Consider the following 13,016-nt stretch of genomic DNA (forward strand, 5'->3'; position numbering starts at 1 on the left):
GTAGGGAGGCAAGTGCTACAACTAACGATAAAATCCTGGCCACGTGTTGCATCTTTGCCACACATGGAGAAGAAATTATGAATTGCAGTTCAGTTGTCATTTTGGCATGGATGTAGAGCAGCTTTGGGTAACATCAATATGAAATTGGCAGGTTTTGATGGTGCCGCGTGGTCGTGAGTCACTAGAACTCACCTCTTGATTGCTAGAGTCACCTTTTACTTCTGGTTTAGTCCAACTAGCACTCCAAAATGCTTAAATACCTTTCATTGGGAACTGACTCATCAATGAACCAGGAAAGGTGAACTCCGGCAGGGATTAATGGCCAATAAAGTACATCAAAATAGTTTAATCAAAGTACTGTTTCTTTAGTTACAAGGACGTATTCATCATATATTTCCATTTACATAATGCACTTTAAAAAAAAATAAACCCTTAAACAATTAAAATTGTAATTCTGAGTCACGGAAGTTGAAGTTAATTTATTTATGAGTCTCTCTCAGAGACTCCTATAAACTAACACAGCTTATACCGGTCATACCAACAACTTGTACCTTGAAGCAAAACTTTTCAAGAAGGTAATCGAATAAAAATTTGACATAAAGCAAATAAAGAAATGGTTTTAAGGAGAGTTTTAAAATGAGTGGATAGCTGGGGGTCCAGGCAGCTACAGACATGACCGTACAGTTCTTATCATACCAACATGCTGTTTCCAAAATAATCACAAATGGTTTTTCTGTTTTCTTAATTAACTGTTTCGTTTTGACTGCCGTACAATTCATAGAATTTACAATGCATCAGGAGGCTATTCGGCCCATCGAGTCATCACCAGCCCTTGGAAAGAACACCGTACCTAGACCCACACCCCCACCCAATCCCCATAACCCAGTAACCACCACCTAACCTTATGGACACTAAGGGGCATAAAGATATGGTCAATCCACCTAACCTGCACGTCTTTGGACTGTGGGAGGAAACTGGAGCATCGGGAGGAAACCCACGCAGACACGGGGAGAATGTGCAAACTCCACACAGTCACCCGAGGCTGGAATTGAGCCTGGGTCCCTGGAGCTGTGAGGCAGCAGTGCTAACCACTGTGCCACCCATAACGATAAGAGTAATAAATAGGGATAAAGAGCATCAATCGTCGTATTTTGGATTCGGTCTACAGCATCAACATACCACCACTAAAATATAGTAGAATGTTTCCAGAGACAGATGGACAAGAGTCATGACAATTCCGCACAGTTTCGAGACCTCGAGGTCACAATCTGTCCTCTTGCAAATCACTGCGTGACGCTTCATCTTTACAGTTCATTTTCTTTTTGACGTACGAGATTATTATTTTAGTGGCTGCAGGTAAGCCTTCGCCTGTTCTTGCACAGCAGGGCTGCACATACCAGTCTCGATCCGAGCAGCATCTCTTCATGTGCAACCGTTTGGTGATTTCCTCTGCAGACATCGCGTCGAGTAGATCTTGCTTGTTCGCCATCACCACCACGGGGATCCCTTTCAAACACTCGCTTTTCAGCAACCGTTCAAATTCCCTCCTGGAGTCTTCCATCCTCCCCTGATCCGCACTGTCCACCACAAAGACAAGCCCATCCGTGTCCTGAAAGTAGTAGGGCCAGAACTGCCGCATCTGGCGCTGTCCCCCCACATCCCAAACTGTCAGGGCGACCCTTTTGCTGCTCTCCAGCATTTCCACGTTGAAGCCGACAGTCGACACTGTGAGAAATTCAGCGTTGCCGAATTTGAGCTTGTACAGCAAAGTGGATTTACCTGCTGCGTCCAGGCCCAGCATCAATATGCGAGCTTGTTTCATTTTAGATTCTTTTGAGGTCAGCAAACCCATTTGGACTCAACAATGTGCCTCTGTGCTGCAACCGTCCTGTCGCTGCCAAGTTACTACCAGATACTGGGCGTGTTATGTGAGTACTTCCGTGTCTCAGCCACAGAACTGTGAAGCATATTGATACAAAAGTCAGCACCTGCAGCCACTTATCCAGTGCCTGCCTCCTTATCAAATACTGAAAGAGATATGATGATGTTTGGTTTGAGCTGTCGACTTTGATACACCTGAGCAAAGGGCTAGCTCGGGTAATGTGTGTGTGTGTGGCATGAGGGGAAAGTACAAACAGGCAAACAAGGAACCGCCTTTCGGAGAGTTGCCTGGTTTTCAAGTTTAGTACACTTAACAAGGCATGGTCCAGCTTGCAGTTGAAATCTGTTTCATTTAATTGATCACGAAATTGTATGATCCACGTCTTATCGGTTTATTCTGGGATATACACGCCAATAAATATGCTGAAATTAATGTATCCAATCATCTTTCAAACACTAACACCTTTTCACAGTAACTTCATACTTGTGACAAAATATTATTATATTCTCCACATGCAAATATCTCCTGAACGTTCAGCACCTCACATCTTAACTCACTCCCTTTGCAAATAGATTTTACCAAATCATAATACAATGAATTGATAATTCAGTCAAAGTGTCTTGACTGAACGCTTTTTAAAATGTATTTGCATTTTCTAATCAAAGCTTTAAATCCCATTGCACTTTAACGTGCAATATTTTGAAAATTGAAGTTGAAGAATATACAATCCTTGGATTGAAACCGGATGCAGTCTTCTTTTGATATCATGCAACAACATACTAATTCCCTTCTTCGTCTATGTTGTGTTATGTACTCTGGGATAACACAGGCTGCAACTCGATGCAGCTTTGACCAAAAGATACTCCAGACTTTGAAGTAAGTTCAGTGTGATTTATTGAACCATTAGCACAGTTCTCTATGAGTCCCACTCTCCTGCTAATCTTGCTGTAGTAACTCAGTCTAACTAACCAGTCTGCTCTAAGCCACGTGGTGGGTGTGATGCTTCTGATCTGCCCCTGTCCTATTCTCTAAGTGACGCCTGTGGAAAGAGACAGAGCATGTGTGCCCTGTCCTTATATGTGGGTTGTGTAATGCCTCCTTGTGGTAGTGTCATCTCTGGGTGTCTTGATTGCCCATTGGTCGTGTCCTATTCTATGTGTTTATTAGCTGCATGTCTGCATGTCATGATGTCTCTGGTGCTCCCTCTAGTGTTTACTTAGTCATAGTGTATTTACATTAACCTCTTGTATTTACAGTGATGCATATCACCACATCCCCCCTTTTTTAGTGTTACATATTTTCTGTATAGTGTTAAAGAAAAATTGAACAAAAAACAGGTAAATAAGTGATCACATGTACAAGTTATAATGACTGTGATGACTGTACAATATCAAAGAATAGTTATGATGCCATTGAGGATTATACAATACCAAATAATAGTTATCTGTCCAAAGTTCATGAATTTACACGGTCCAGTGGCTTTCTTGTGCTGTTATGGATTTGTCGATGTTGATGTTGTCATTCCCTTGTGAACACCGTCAGTGTCCTGGTGTTTACGTAACCAAGAAGTCATCAGGAGGTGTTCAAATGGTCAAATCACTTCATTGTCTGAGGTGGACTCTTTTGTTTTTACTCTTGCGGTAGCAATTCTTGATGACACCTTTCCGGAAAGCTGGTGTGCTGGTCCGTAGTGTAGCAAACATGAATTGGTAAGATGCGTTGACATGCCATGGTATGTTTGCACTCCCGCCATGGTATGTTTGTACTCTCGCCATTGTTCTGAGCTGAGCAGGAACATTGTCCTTCACGGGCAGAGTTGTACCATGTCGTACCAGTTGTTGTTCTATTGTTGTTGTCATTGTTGTTATTGACGTGCTTGTTTGTTGTTTTTGTTGCCTCTGGTATGCTTCTTCTTGTAGTCTTTGTTGTTGTTTTTGTAGGTTTTGTTGTTGTGTTTGTTGCGCTCAATGCCCACATCGAGTGGAGAATTCGAGTCCTTCACAAAGTTACTTGTGTCAGTGTCCTTTGTGACACCTGCTGTTTCATTGAGCTTGTCGTCTCTGATTCCTCGGCGCTCCCTGTCTGGAGTCATGTCCGGTTCACTTGAATCATCTTTGGCTTGTCGATGCTCCCCATCTGGAGCCCTTTCTGGTTCACCTGAATCACCTTTGGTTTCTTGATGCTCCTCGTCTGGAGTCATTTCAGGTTCTTGTGGAGAGGCTCGAGGAGATGAGGTTTGAATTAACGTGGTGTCAGTGGAGTCACTAGTAGCCTCACTTTGATTGTCGAGTGCTTCTGTGCATACTAGCTGAGATCTGTCAGTCTCGCTGAGATGTCGCACACCTTGTATGGAAATTGTGAAGTCTTTGTCACTTTTCGCACATACAGTGGGTAGACCTTCAGTGTCTACTTGTCGGTTAGATGAGCTGGGTAGATGGTTAGAGTCTTCTTCTGGCGGCTCAAATAATCTGGGTAGACTGTCATAGTCTTTTTGTTGCTCACGTGAGCATGGTAGACTGTCATTGTCATCTTGCTGTGCACTTGAGCGTGGCAGACTTGCATCATCTGCTGTTGGTTGCTCAGATAAGGTTGCTAGACCTTCATGGTCTTGTTCATGCAAGGACTGCGCTCTGGAGTCTTGCGTTGCTTCCATCGTGGAGTCTGTCAATGAGCTCACTGTGGAGGCTTGTATCGCTCTCTCTGTGGAGTCTGGTATTGTTCCCTGAGTGGAGTCATGCAGTGGTCTCACTGTGGAGTCGATCTGTGCGCTCTCAACGGAGTCATGCAGTGGTCTTGCTGTGGAGTCTTTCTGTGTTCTCTGTGTGGAGATGTGCAGTGGTCTCGAAGTGGAGTCTTTCTATGTTCCCTGTGTGGAGACGGGCAGTGGTGCCTCTGTGGAATCTGTCATCACTTTCTGTGCGGAGTTGGGGACTCTTCGTGGTGCGTGGACCACAGTGTGGAGTCGGGGACTCTTCGTGGTGCGTGGACCACTCTCTTGGCATCAGGCCTCTCTCTGTGGGCTTGTACTGCTCTTTGTCTCTTGGCATCAGGCCGCAGCAGAATCCGGTTCTCATGGGTCGGGATGTCTTCTATGCTGGGCTGAGGATCCTCAAATCCGAAGAACTCGTCCATGACTGTGTTGGATGCTTCAATGGACAACACATCTCGTTGCAGTTCGGATTTGGTACTGAGATCGCCACGTCCAATGATGAAATCATCATCTGAGTTGTAGTCTTCAAGGACTAAATCATCTCTTTGGGCACTGCTAACTGCTTGCTGCAGGATTCTGCGAAGGTTACTTTCTGCTACTGGTCAACGTTCAGGCATTGTGCTGTCGTTCCAGATGAAAGAATTGTGTTTTCTGGTGTTAAAATTTTTTTTCACTATTTTCGGACATTTTCCCTTTTAAGTGGGCGTGGTCCGGGGCCTCTGACGTCATGCCACCTGTGACGTAGAGCGTAGGAATGGATTGCGCATGCGCAGATCACTTTTCCTTCACTGTGCGCTCTTTTCGCGAAGCCGCCCATGCGCAAAACACTGTTTCGCCGGTTCTCGTCTTCTCGGGAACTGCGCATGTGCGGCTCCTTGCGCAAGATGGCTGCCAATCAAAATTGCCGTTTGCTTCTGTTGCAAGCCTACCTTTGCTTCGTGGTGAGAAGAGGCGCCAGTTTTACCGATTTCTGTTTTGTTCACCTTGCAGTAGTGTTCAAACATGTCCAGGACTGTCTGAAAGTCTCTCTTGTCCTGCCCTTTGGAGTACTTGAAGGAGTTGAAGATTTCTGTTGCACTTTCACCCGCAATGGTGAGTAGAAGAGCTATCTTCTCAGCATCGGCCATGCCACCTTGGTCGGATGCTACCATGTAAATTTCAAATCTCTGCTTGAATGCACACCAGTTGGCACTGAGATTGACGTGGTACCTGAGCTGCTGAGGAACCAGAATCTCGATCATCTTGCCTGGGTGCTGTTGCTGGAAGTCACGGATCTTGCTGAGTTGTACTATATAGATTCAACAGGCACTACTGGTACCATATTGTGTCATGTACTCTGGGATAACATAGGCTGCAACTCGATGCAGCTTTGACCAAAAGATACTCCAGACTTTGAAGTAAGTTCAATGTGATTTATTGAACCATTAGCACAGTTCTCTATGAGTTCCACTCTCCTGCTAATCTTGCTATAGTAACTCAGTCTAACTAACCAGTCTGCCCTAAGCTCACGTGGTGGGTGTGATGCTTCTGATCTGCCCCTGTCCTGCTCTCTAAGTGTCGCCTGTGGAAAGAGACAGTGCATGCGTGCCCTGTCCTTTTATAAGGGTTGTATAATGCCTCCTTGTGGTAGTGTCACCTCTGGGTGTCTTGACTGCCCATTGGTCGTGTCCTATTCTATGTGTTCATTAGCTGTATGTCTGCATGTCATGACGTGTTGGTGCTCCCGCTAGTGTTTACTTAGTCGTCGTGTATTTACATTAACCCCTTGTGTATTTACAGTGATGCATATCACCACAGTCTTCTGCCATTATTTCACCCTCTAATCGAAACAGTGATCGGATCAAGTCACAAAGTGGTACTGGATGTAGTAAATATGCCGCTCCCAGGTAGGACTCATTAAAAATATATCTGGGTATAAATTAAAAGTCCAAAAATTTCAGAGCAAGATAAGTCAAACTCCCAATTGTAAGACAGTTCCTACTCAGAAAGACGACAGGTAGAGTTGCATAGTGAGTCCAGATCAAGGGATATGAGTATGAGTCACTATCGGATAAAGTGTGATTTAGAAACAATTTAGATACACGGACGAGTGAGAATGTGGAATCTGGCTGCCACGTGGAATAATTGAACAGATAGCATTGACACAGTTAAAGGGAAGCTCCATTGCACCCACAGGGAATGGAGAGTACAGCCAGAATGGAATAGAGGCTTAGAGGCAGGATGGGAAGATAAAGAAAAAGTAATTAACGTGGGAGGAGGGTCTTGTGAAGCATGAATGTCGAATGGCCTTTTTCTGTGCTGTACATTCTGTGGTTATCCTGATTGAAAAGATAAATTGGAAATTGTCAAGGAAATTGCCCATTATTCCTTAAACAAAGTCAGAGGGAGAAATAAAATCAATGTATAATCCATGTCAGGAAACAAATGGAAAATGCTTCAGTGATCAACTAGAAGTCTTTATGAAAGCAACCAAATGGGTAAACGTGACTCCAAAAGAGAAAATGCTGGAAAATCTCAGCAGGTCTGGCAGCATCTGTAGGGGGGGAAATTATCCTTAAAGGTGGATGGGCAGCCAGAAATCCTGAAATATGGGAACTGTACTAACGCTCTGCAGTAGAGGTGGTGGATAGGGGATGCACGTTGGCCAGATAACTAGAAGAGCTTCCTACTCTGCTCGAACTGTTGTAACGGTATCTTCTACATGAAACAGGTGGATGTAGCCTCAATTAAAAAATATATATTTTTTCTCCTTTTTCACATTTTCTCCCAAATTTACACCCACCAACAACAAACAATAATCAGTAACAAATATGTCAATCCCCATATCAATGACAACAATCCCATCCTCCCACCAAACCCCCAAACATTAGCCCGCATGTTCACATAAACAAATGACAAAAAGGAATCAGGAATCACCCATAGACACCATCAACACACACCGCCCCATCCCCCCATCCCTCCCACCCACCCCGCCCCAACTAATGTTCGATGTTATCCAGTTCTTGAAAGTGCATGATGAATAATGCCCATGAATTGTAGAACCCCTCCATCTCTCCCCTCAGTTCAAACTTAACCTTCTCAAGAGTCAAGAATTCCAACAGGTCCTCCCACCACGCCAGGGCACAGGGTGGAGAGGTTGCTCTCCATCCCATCAGGATCCGCCTTCGGGCAATCAACGAGGCGAAGCCTACAACATCTGCCTCCAACCCTGGCTAGTCTGACACCCCGAATATGGCCACCCAGGAGCCTGAGTCTAGTTTCACATGACCCACTTTAGAAATTACCCTAAAAACCTCCTTCCGGTAATCCTCCAGCTTTGGATAGGACCAAAACATATGAACGTGACTAGCGCCCGCCCCCCGCCCCCCGCCCCCCCCGCTCCCCTTCCGCAACGTTCACACACATCTTCTACTCCTTCAAAGAATTAGCTCATTGTTGCCCTCATGAGGAGGTGTGCTCTGTATACGACCTTCAGCTGTATCAGCCCCAATTTCACGCACGAGGTGGAGGCATTTACTCTCCGGAGCACCTCACACCAGAACCCCTCCTCCATATCCTCTACCAACTCTTCCTCCCACTTTGCTTTGATCCCTTCCAGTGGTGCCTTCTCCTCTTCTAAAATAGCTCCGTAAACCGCTGACACTACCCTCTTCTCCAGTCCCCCTGTTGTCAGCACCTCCTCCAGCAATGTGGAGGCTGGCTCCACTGGGAAGCTTCTGGCAAAATCTCAAACCTGCATGTATCTGAACATTTCCCCCTGCTCCAGCCCATACTTCGCTTCCAGCTCCCTCAATCCTGCAAACTGACCCCTAAGAAACAAATCTTTTAGTGTCTTAATCCCCTTCTCCTCCCATGTATTTGCAGTAGTTCCATTTTTTAAGAATAAATTTAGAGTACCAATTCATTTTTTCCAATTAAGGGGCAATTTAGCGTGGCGAATCCACCTACCCGACATATCTTTGGGTTGTGGGGGTGAAACTCACGCAAACATGGGGAGAATGTGCAAACTCCACACGAACAGTGACCCAGAACCGGGATCGAACCTGAAACCTCGGTGCTGTGAGGCAGTACTGCTAACCATTTTGCCACCGTCCTGCCCTTGTTTGCAGTCGTTCCATAACAGTTGCTTAGTGTTAGTTGTTTATTATTTTATTTATCCTAGTTATCTTACCACGCAGTTGTTTCACAATAAATTATTTTAAACTACATGTTCTGCAGTTCATCATTCACTTTGGCCAGTCCACAGAACATGACATGGTACCAGTTCCTTGTTTTGACTGCTATGAATTGATGGAATTTGCGTGGCAGTACGATTTCCGGCATGCTATTTCCAGCCCGCATTACCCTCAGTCGAATGGCAAGGCTGAAAAGGGAGTCCACATTGTCAAACAACGCTTAAAGAAAGCACTCGACAGTCATGAGGATACATATCTTGCGCTCCTCAGCTATCGATCGGCACTGCCAGTCACCGCTAGTCAATGGCCTCTTGCCTGCTCAGGTCTGTGAACAGGCAGCTATGCATGACTCTACCTAGTTTTCCTAATGGGCCCGTGAACCAATCGTTAGTGAGATAATTGACCTTTCAGAAAAAGAGGCAGAAAGGGTTCTATGATAGGTCTGCCAAAATGCATAAACCACTGCAGCCGAAGGATACAGTGAGATAGAAGACTACAAAGGCAATGGACGCTCTAAACAGACAAAGGTACTGCGACCAGCAGGTTCAAATTTATATCTTGTTATGACAGATAAAGGTGTTGTTCTGAGACGGAATAGAAGAGCTTTGCTTAAAGTACAACAACCATTTGTGATGCAACCACCAGAAGAAGCATACATCAGTCCTAAAACATTTGAAGTCCATAAGGAACCAACACAAGAGGAGAAACCAACACAAGAGGATGATACGTCAACGCATGAACAATGTCAAATGCAAACGATAAATATTAAAGAGCATGAAGAACCTGTGCCAGTTCAGCAGACACTAAGAAGATCCACAAGAATAAGGCGCAAGCCAGAAAGACTGAACTTGTAACAGACAGTAAAGTAAAATAAAAGATATCTGTACATGTATATAGTTATGCATATCACAATGAAATGCAAAAAGTAATTTAATTCATGTAAATAATTTTATTTTCCAAAGGAAAGGGGATATGTTTTGCATAAGGCTAGTTTGTATAGAATGTTATGCATTGACCTCCAACCACGAGATGGCATTGTAAACCTATCACATCACCATGTGATCTGGGAGTTGGTTGTGCTGGGAGATAGACTTATTTACAGAAGTTCCATAATAGTTGTTTGGTATTAATTGTTCATTATTTTATTTATCCTAGTTATCTTACCATGCAGTTGCTTCACAATAAATTATTTTAAACTACATGTTCTGTAGTTCATCATTCACTTTGGCCAGTCGACAGAACATGACAGTTTCCAGCACAAATAGACAGTTTGACTGGAACACGTGCCTGAACATGAGTCATGGGAGCCGAAGCCAAATTGGGCCTTGGGCCTCATTAAATTAAACTGACAATCTGCAGACACCAATCAAATGTCTCAATGCCATTTATGTGTCAGAGTCTTCAGAATTACAGCCAGCAGGTGGATCCTGGGGTGGAGACTAGAGCCTGGGCCTGCAGTATCTTGCAAGGTTTGGCATTCTTTTCACACAAAGGAAAGTGTTAAACAATCTTTTTTTATGCGCACAGTCTACAGCAGTTCCTGCTATTAGACTGTTGAAAACCCCAAAGAACTCTGCAGAGCATGCTTCTGATCAAATTTAATTAGGGTCTTGCAACCAATTTTAAGATCTGATTTTGTACATGTATGGTACCTAACAGTTGCTTGATGTGAGTACCCTATCCACTTAAAGTTGCCAGCTTCCAATTTAGCAGCCAGCACACTTCTGAAGGAGATAGGGATGGGAGGTCACAAACTCCAATTCAGCCCCCGCATTCGAGTTACCAGTAGCTTCTGTTTTCAATTGCCTGTAAATTAGAAAGTATCTTCAATTAATTATAAAGTGCTAGCTCTAGACAGGGCACAGGCCAAAGTACTGCTTTTTTATGACCAGCTCAATAAGAATCCTTACAAATTTGGCCAATCAGCGAGGACCAATATTTATCAAATCCTTTATGAGCAATTCGGCAAAGACTCGGAGCACATGACAGGATTCAATGCAATTCTATTTGCTCTCCTTTGCATATACACCACCTGGTACCAGACTTTGGAAAACAATAATTAAATAAACACAACTCCTGAATGCATCACACTTCAATGAACTTTAAACTTTACTGCAGGAAAAGTCATTGTTAAATCTAGGACTCAGTAAACAGGGATACTGCATAATATAGAACATAGAACAGTACAGGCCCTTCGGCCCTCGATGTTGTGCCGAGCAATGATCACCCTACTTAAACCCACGTAACCCGTATACCCGTAACCCAACAATCCCCCCATTAACCTTACACTACGGGCAATTTAGCATGGCCAATCCACCTAACCCGCACATCTTTGGACTGTGGGAGGAAACCGGAGCACCCGGAGGAAACCCACGCACACACGGGGAGGACGTGCAGACTCCACACAGACAGTGCCCAGCCGGGAATCGAACCTGGGACCCTGGAGCTGTGAAGCATTGATGCTAACCACCATGCTACCGTGAGGCCCCTATTCTCACATAAAACTGAGGAATGCTGGTTTTGTCAAAGGAATTTTACTTTATAAAGCTACTACTAAGACAGCTTTAATGTACTTTGAAAGAAGATACGTTGTAAAAAGAAAGTCAGCAGCACAAAGTATAATATGATCTCAAAGCACATTTGAAAGAATTAAAGATATGTTTACCACTTGTTTTACTGGTGTCCTCACCCTTTAACCCTCATATTTCCCCATCATTTTACTCAGGCCCTCACTCATTTATCACCTTGACAAATTAAAAATGTTACCACATATTAATCTATGAAGCTTTGGACTTTGGAACATCAAACTCGTTAAAGCTAAGGTAGGACGAGAGAACAGACACATTTTGTTATCTTTTCAAGGACAACTGCAAAGAAACCCAAGGGACACAGTTTGTTCATTTACTTTTTTTTTCATTTGTTGTTTCAATATTTGTTAACTCTAACTGTCATGTTTAATAAGAGATGTTTATGGAAGACTTGCATCTGCCATTGGAGCTACAGATACAAACTCATAAAATGAAAAGCATACTGACAGACCGACCAAAATCACTGTGACTTTACCTCCTTCTCCAAAATCTGGACCTCACTAACATTTTGTTGTCGAACTTGAGGCTGCTTTAGCACAGTGTGCTAAACAGCTGGCTTGTAATTCAGAACAAGGCCAGCAGCACGGTTTCAATTCCCGTACCGGCCTCCCCGAACAGGCGCCGGAATGTGGCGACTAGGGGCTTTTCACAGTAACTTCAATTAAGCCTACTTGTGACAATAAGCAATATTATTATTATTAAATCTTTAGCAGTTTGTATAAACTTAAATTGAATTTGACATTTATGGGGGTTGAAATGGTCAATGGCATTAGCACAAAATTAATTGATAGCCAATCAAAAGAAGGTATGGTAGGTTATGAAATGGGCTGGCAAATTGTTATCAGCTCATTTTATTCTCTTGCTGCTGAGAAAATTAACCCACAATGTATCAAACGTGTGTTTCCCATCAATTGTTGCAGTGTAAAGAGATAACCTGTTTAGCTTTGGCAGGTGATGTGAGTACTGCTGTTATTGTTTTTCCTGTCCAAAGATGGTAAGATTGCTATTTTTTTATTTGTAAGGAGTCTTACAACACTAGGTTAAAGTCCAACAGGTTTGTTTCAAATCACTAGCTTTCGGAGCACTGCTCCTTCCTCAGGCGAATTTAAGAGGTAGGTTCCAGAAACATATATATATATAGACAAAGTCAAAGATGCAAAACAATACTTTGAATGCGAGTTTTTGCAGGTAAAGTCTTTACAGGTCCAGATGGAGCAACTGGAGAGAGGGATAATCACAGGTTAAAGAGGTGTGAATTGTCTCAAGCCAGGACAGTTGGTAGGATTTCGCAAGCCCAGGCCAGATGGTGGGGGATAAATGTAACGCGACATGAATCCAAAGTCCCGGTGGAGGCCGTACTCATGTGTATGGAACTTGGCTATAGCTTTCTGCTTGGCGATTCTGCATTGTCGTGCGTCCTGAAGGCTGCCTTGGAGAAGGCTTACCCGAAAATCAGAGGCTGAATTGACTGCTGAAGTGTTCCCCGACTGGAACGGAACTTCCTGCCGGGCGATTGTCGCAAGATGTCCATTCATCCGTTGTCGCAGCGTCTGCATGGTCTCGCCAATGTACCAGGCTTCGGGACATCCTTTCCTGCAGCGTATGAGGTAGAAAACCCTGGCCGAGTCGCACGAGCATGTACCACGTGCCTGGTGGGTGGT

General features: G+C 43.9%; 1 protein-coding gene across 1 annotated transcript; it reads right to left on the reverse strand.

Annotated features, from left to right (window-relative positions):
- Positions 1-331: 331 nt before the first annotated feature.
- LOC119976546 (ADP-ribosylation factor-like protein 14) lies at positions 332-1,888 on the reverse strand. Its single transcript, XM_038817120.1, has one exon. It carries the CDS (start codon positions 1,850-1,852, stop codon positions 1,262-1,264), a length of 591 nt encoding a protein of 196 aa, XP_038673048.1. The 5' UTR covers positions 1,853-1,888; the 3' UTR covers positions 332-1,261.
- Positions 1,889-13,016: the final 11,128 nt, after the last annotated feature.

This window comes from Scyliorhinus canicula, chromosome 13 (genome assembly GCF_902713615.1).
Source record: "Scyliorhinus canicula chromosome 13, sScyCan1.1, whole genome shotgun sequence".
Lineage (NCBI taxonomy): Eukaryota > Metazoa > Chordata > Chondrichthyes > Carcharhiniformes > Scyliorhinidae > Scyliorhinus > Scyliorhinus canicula.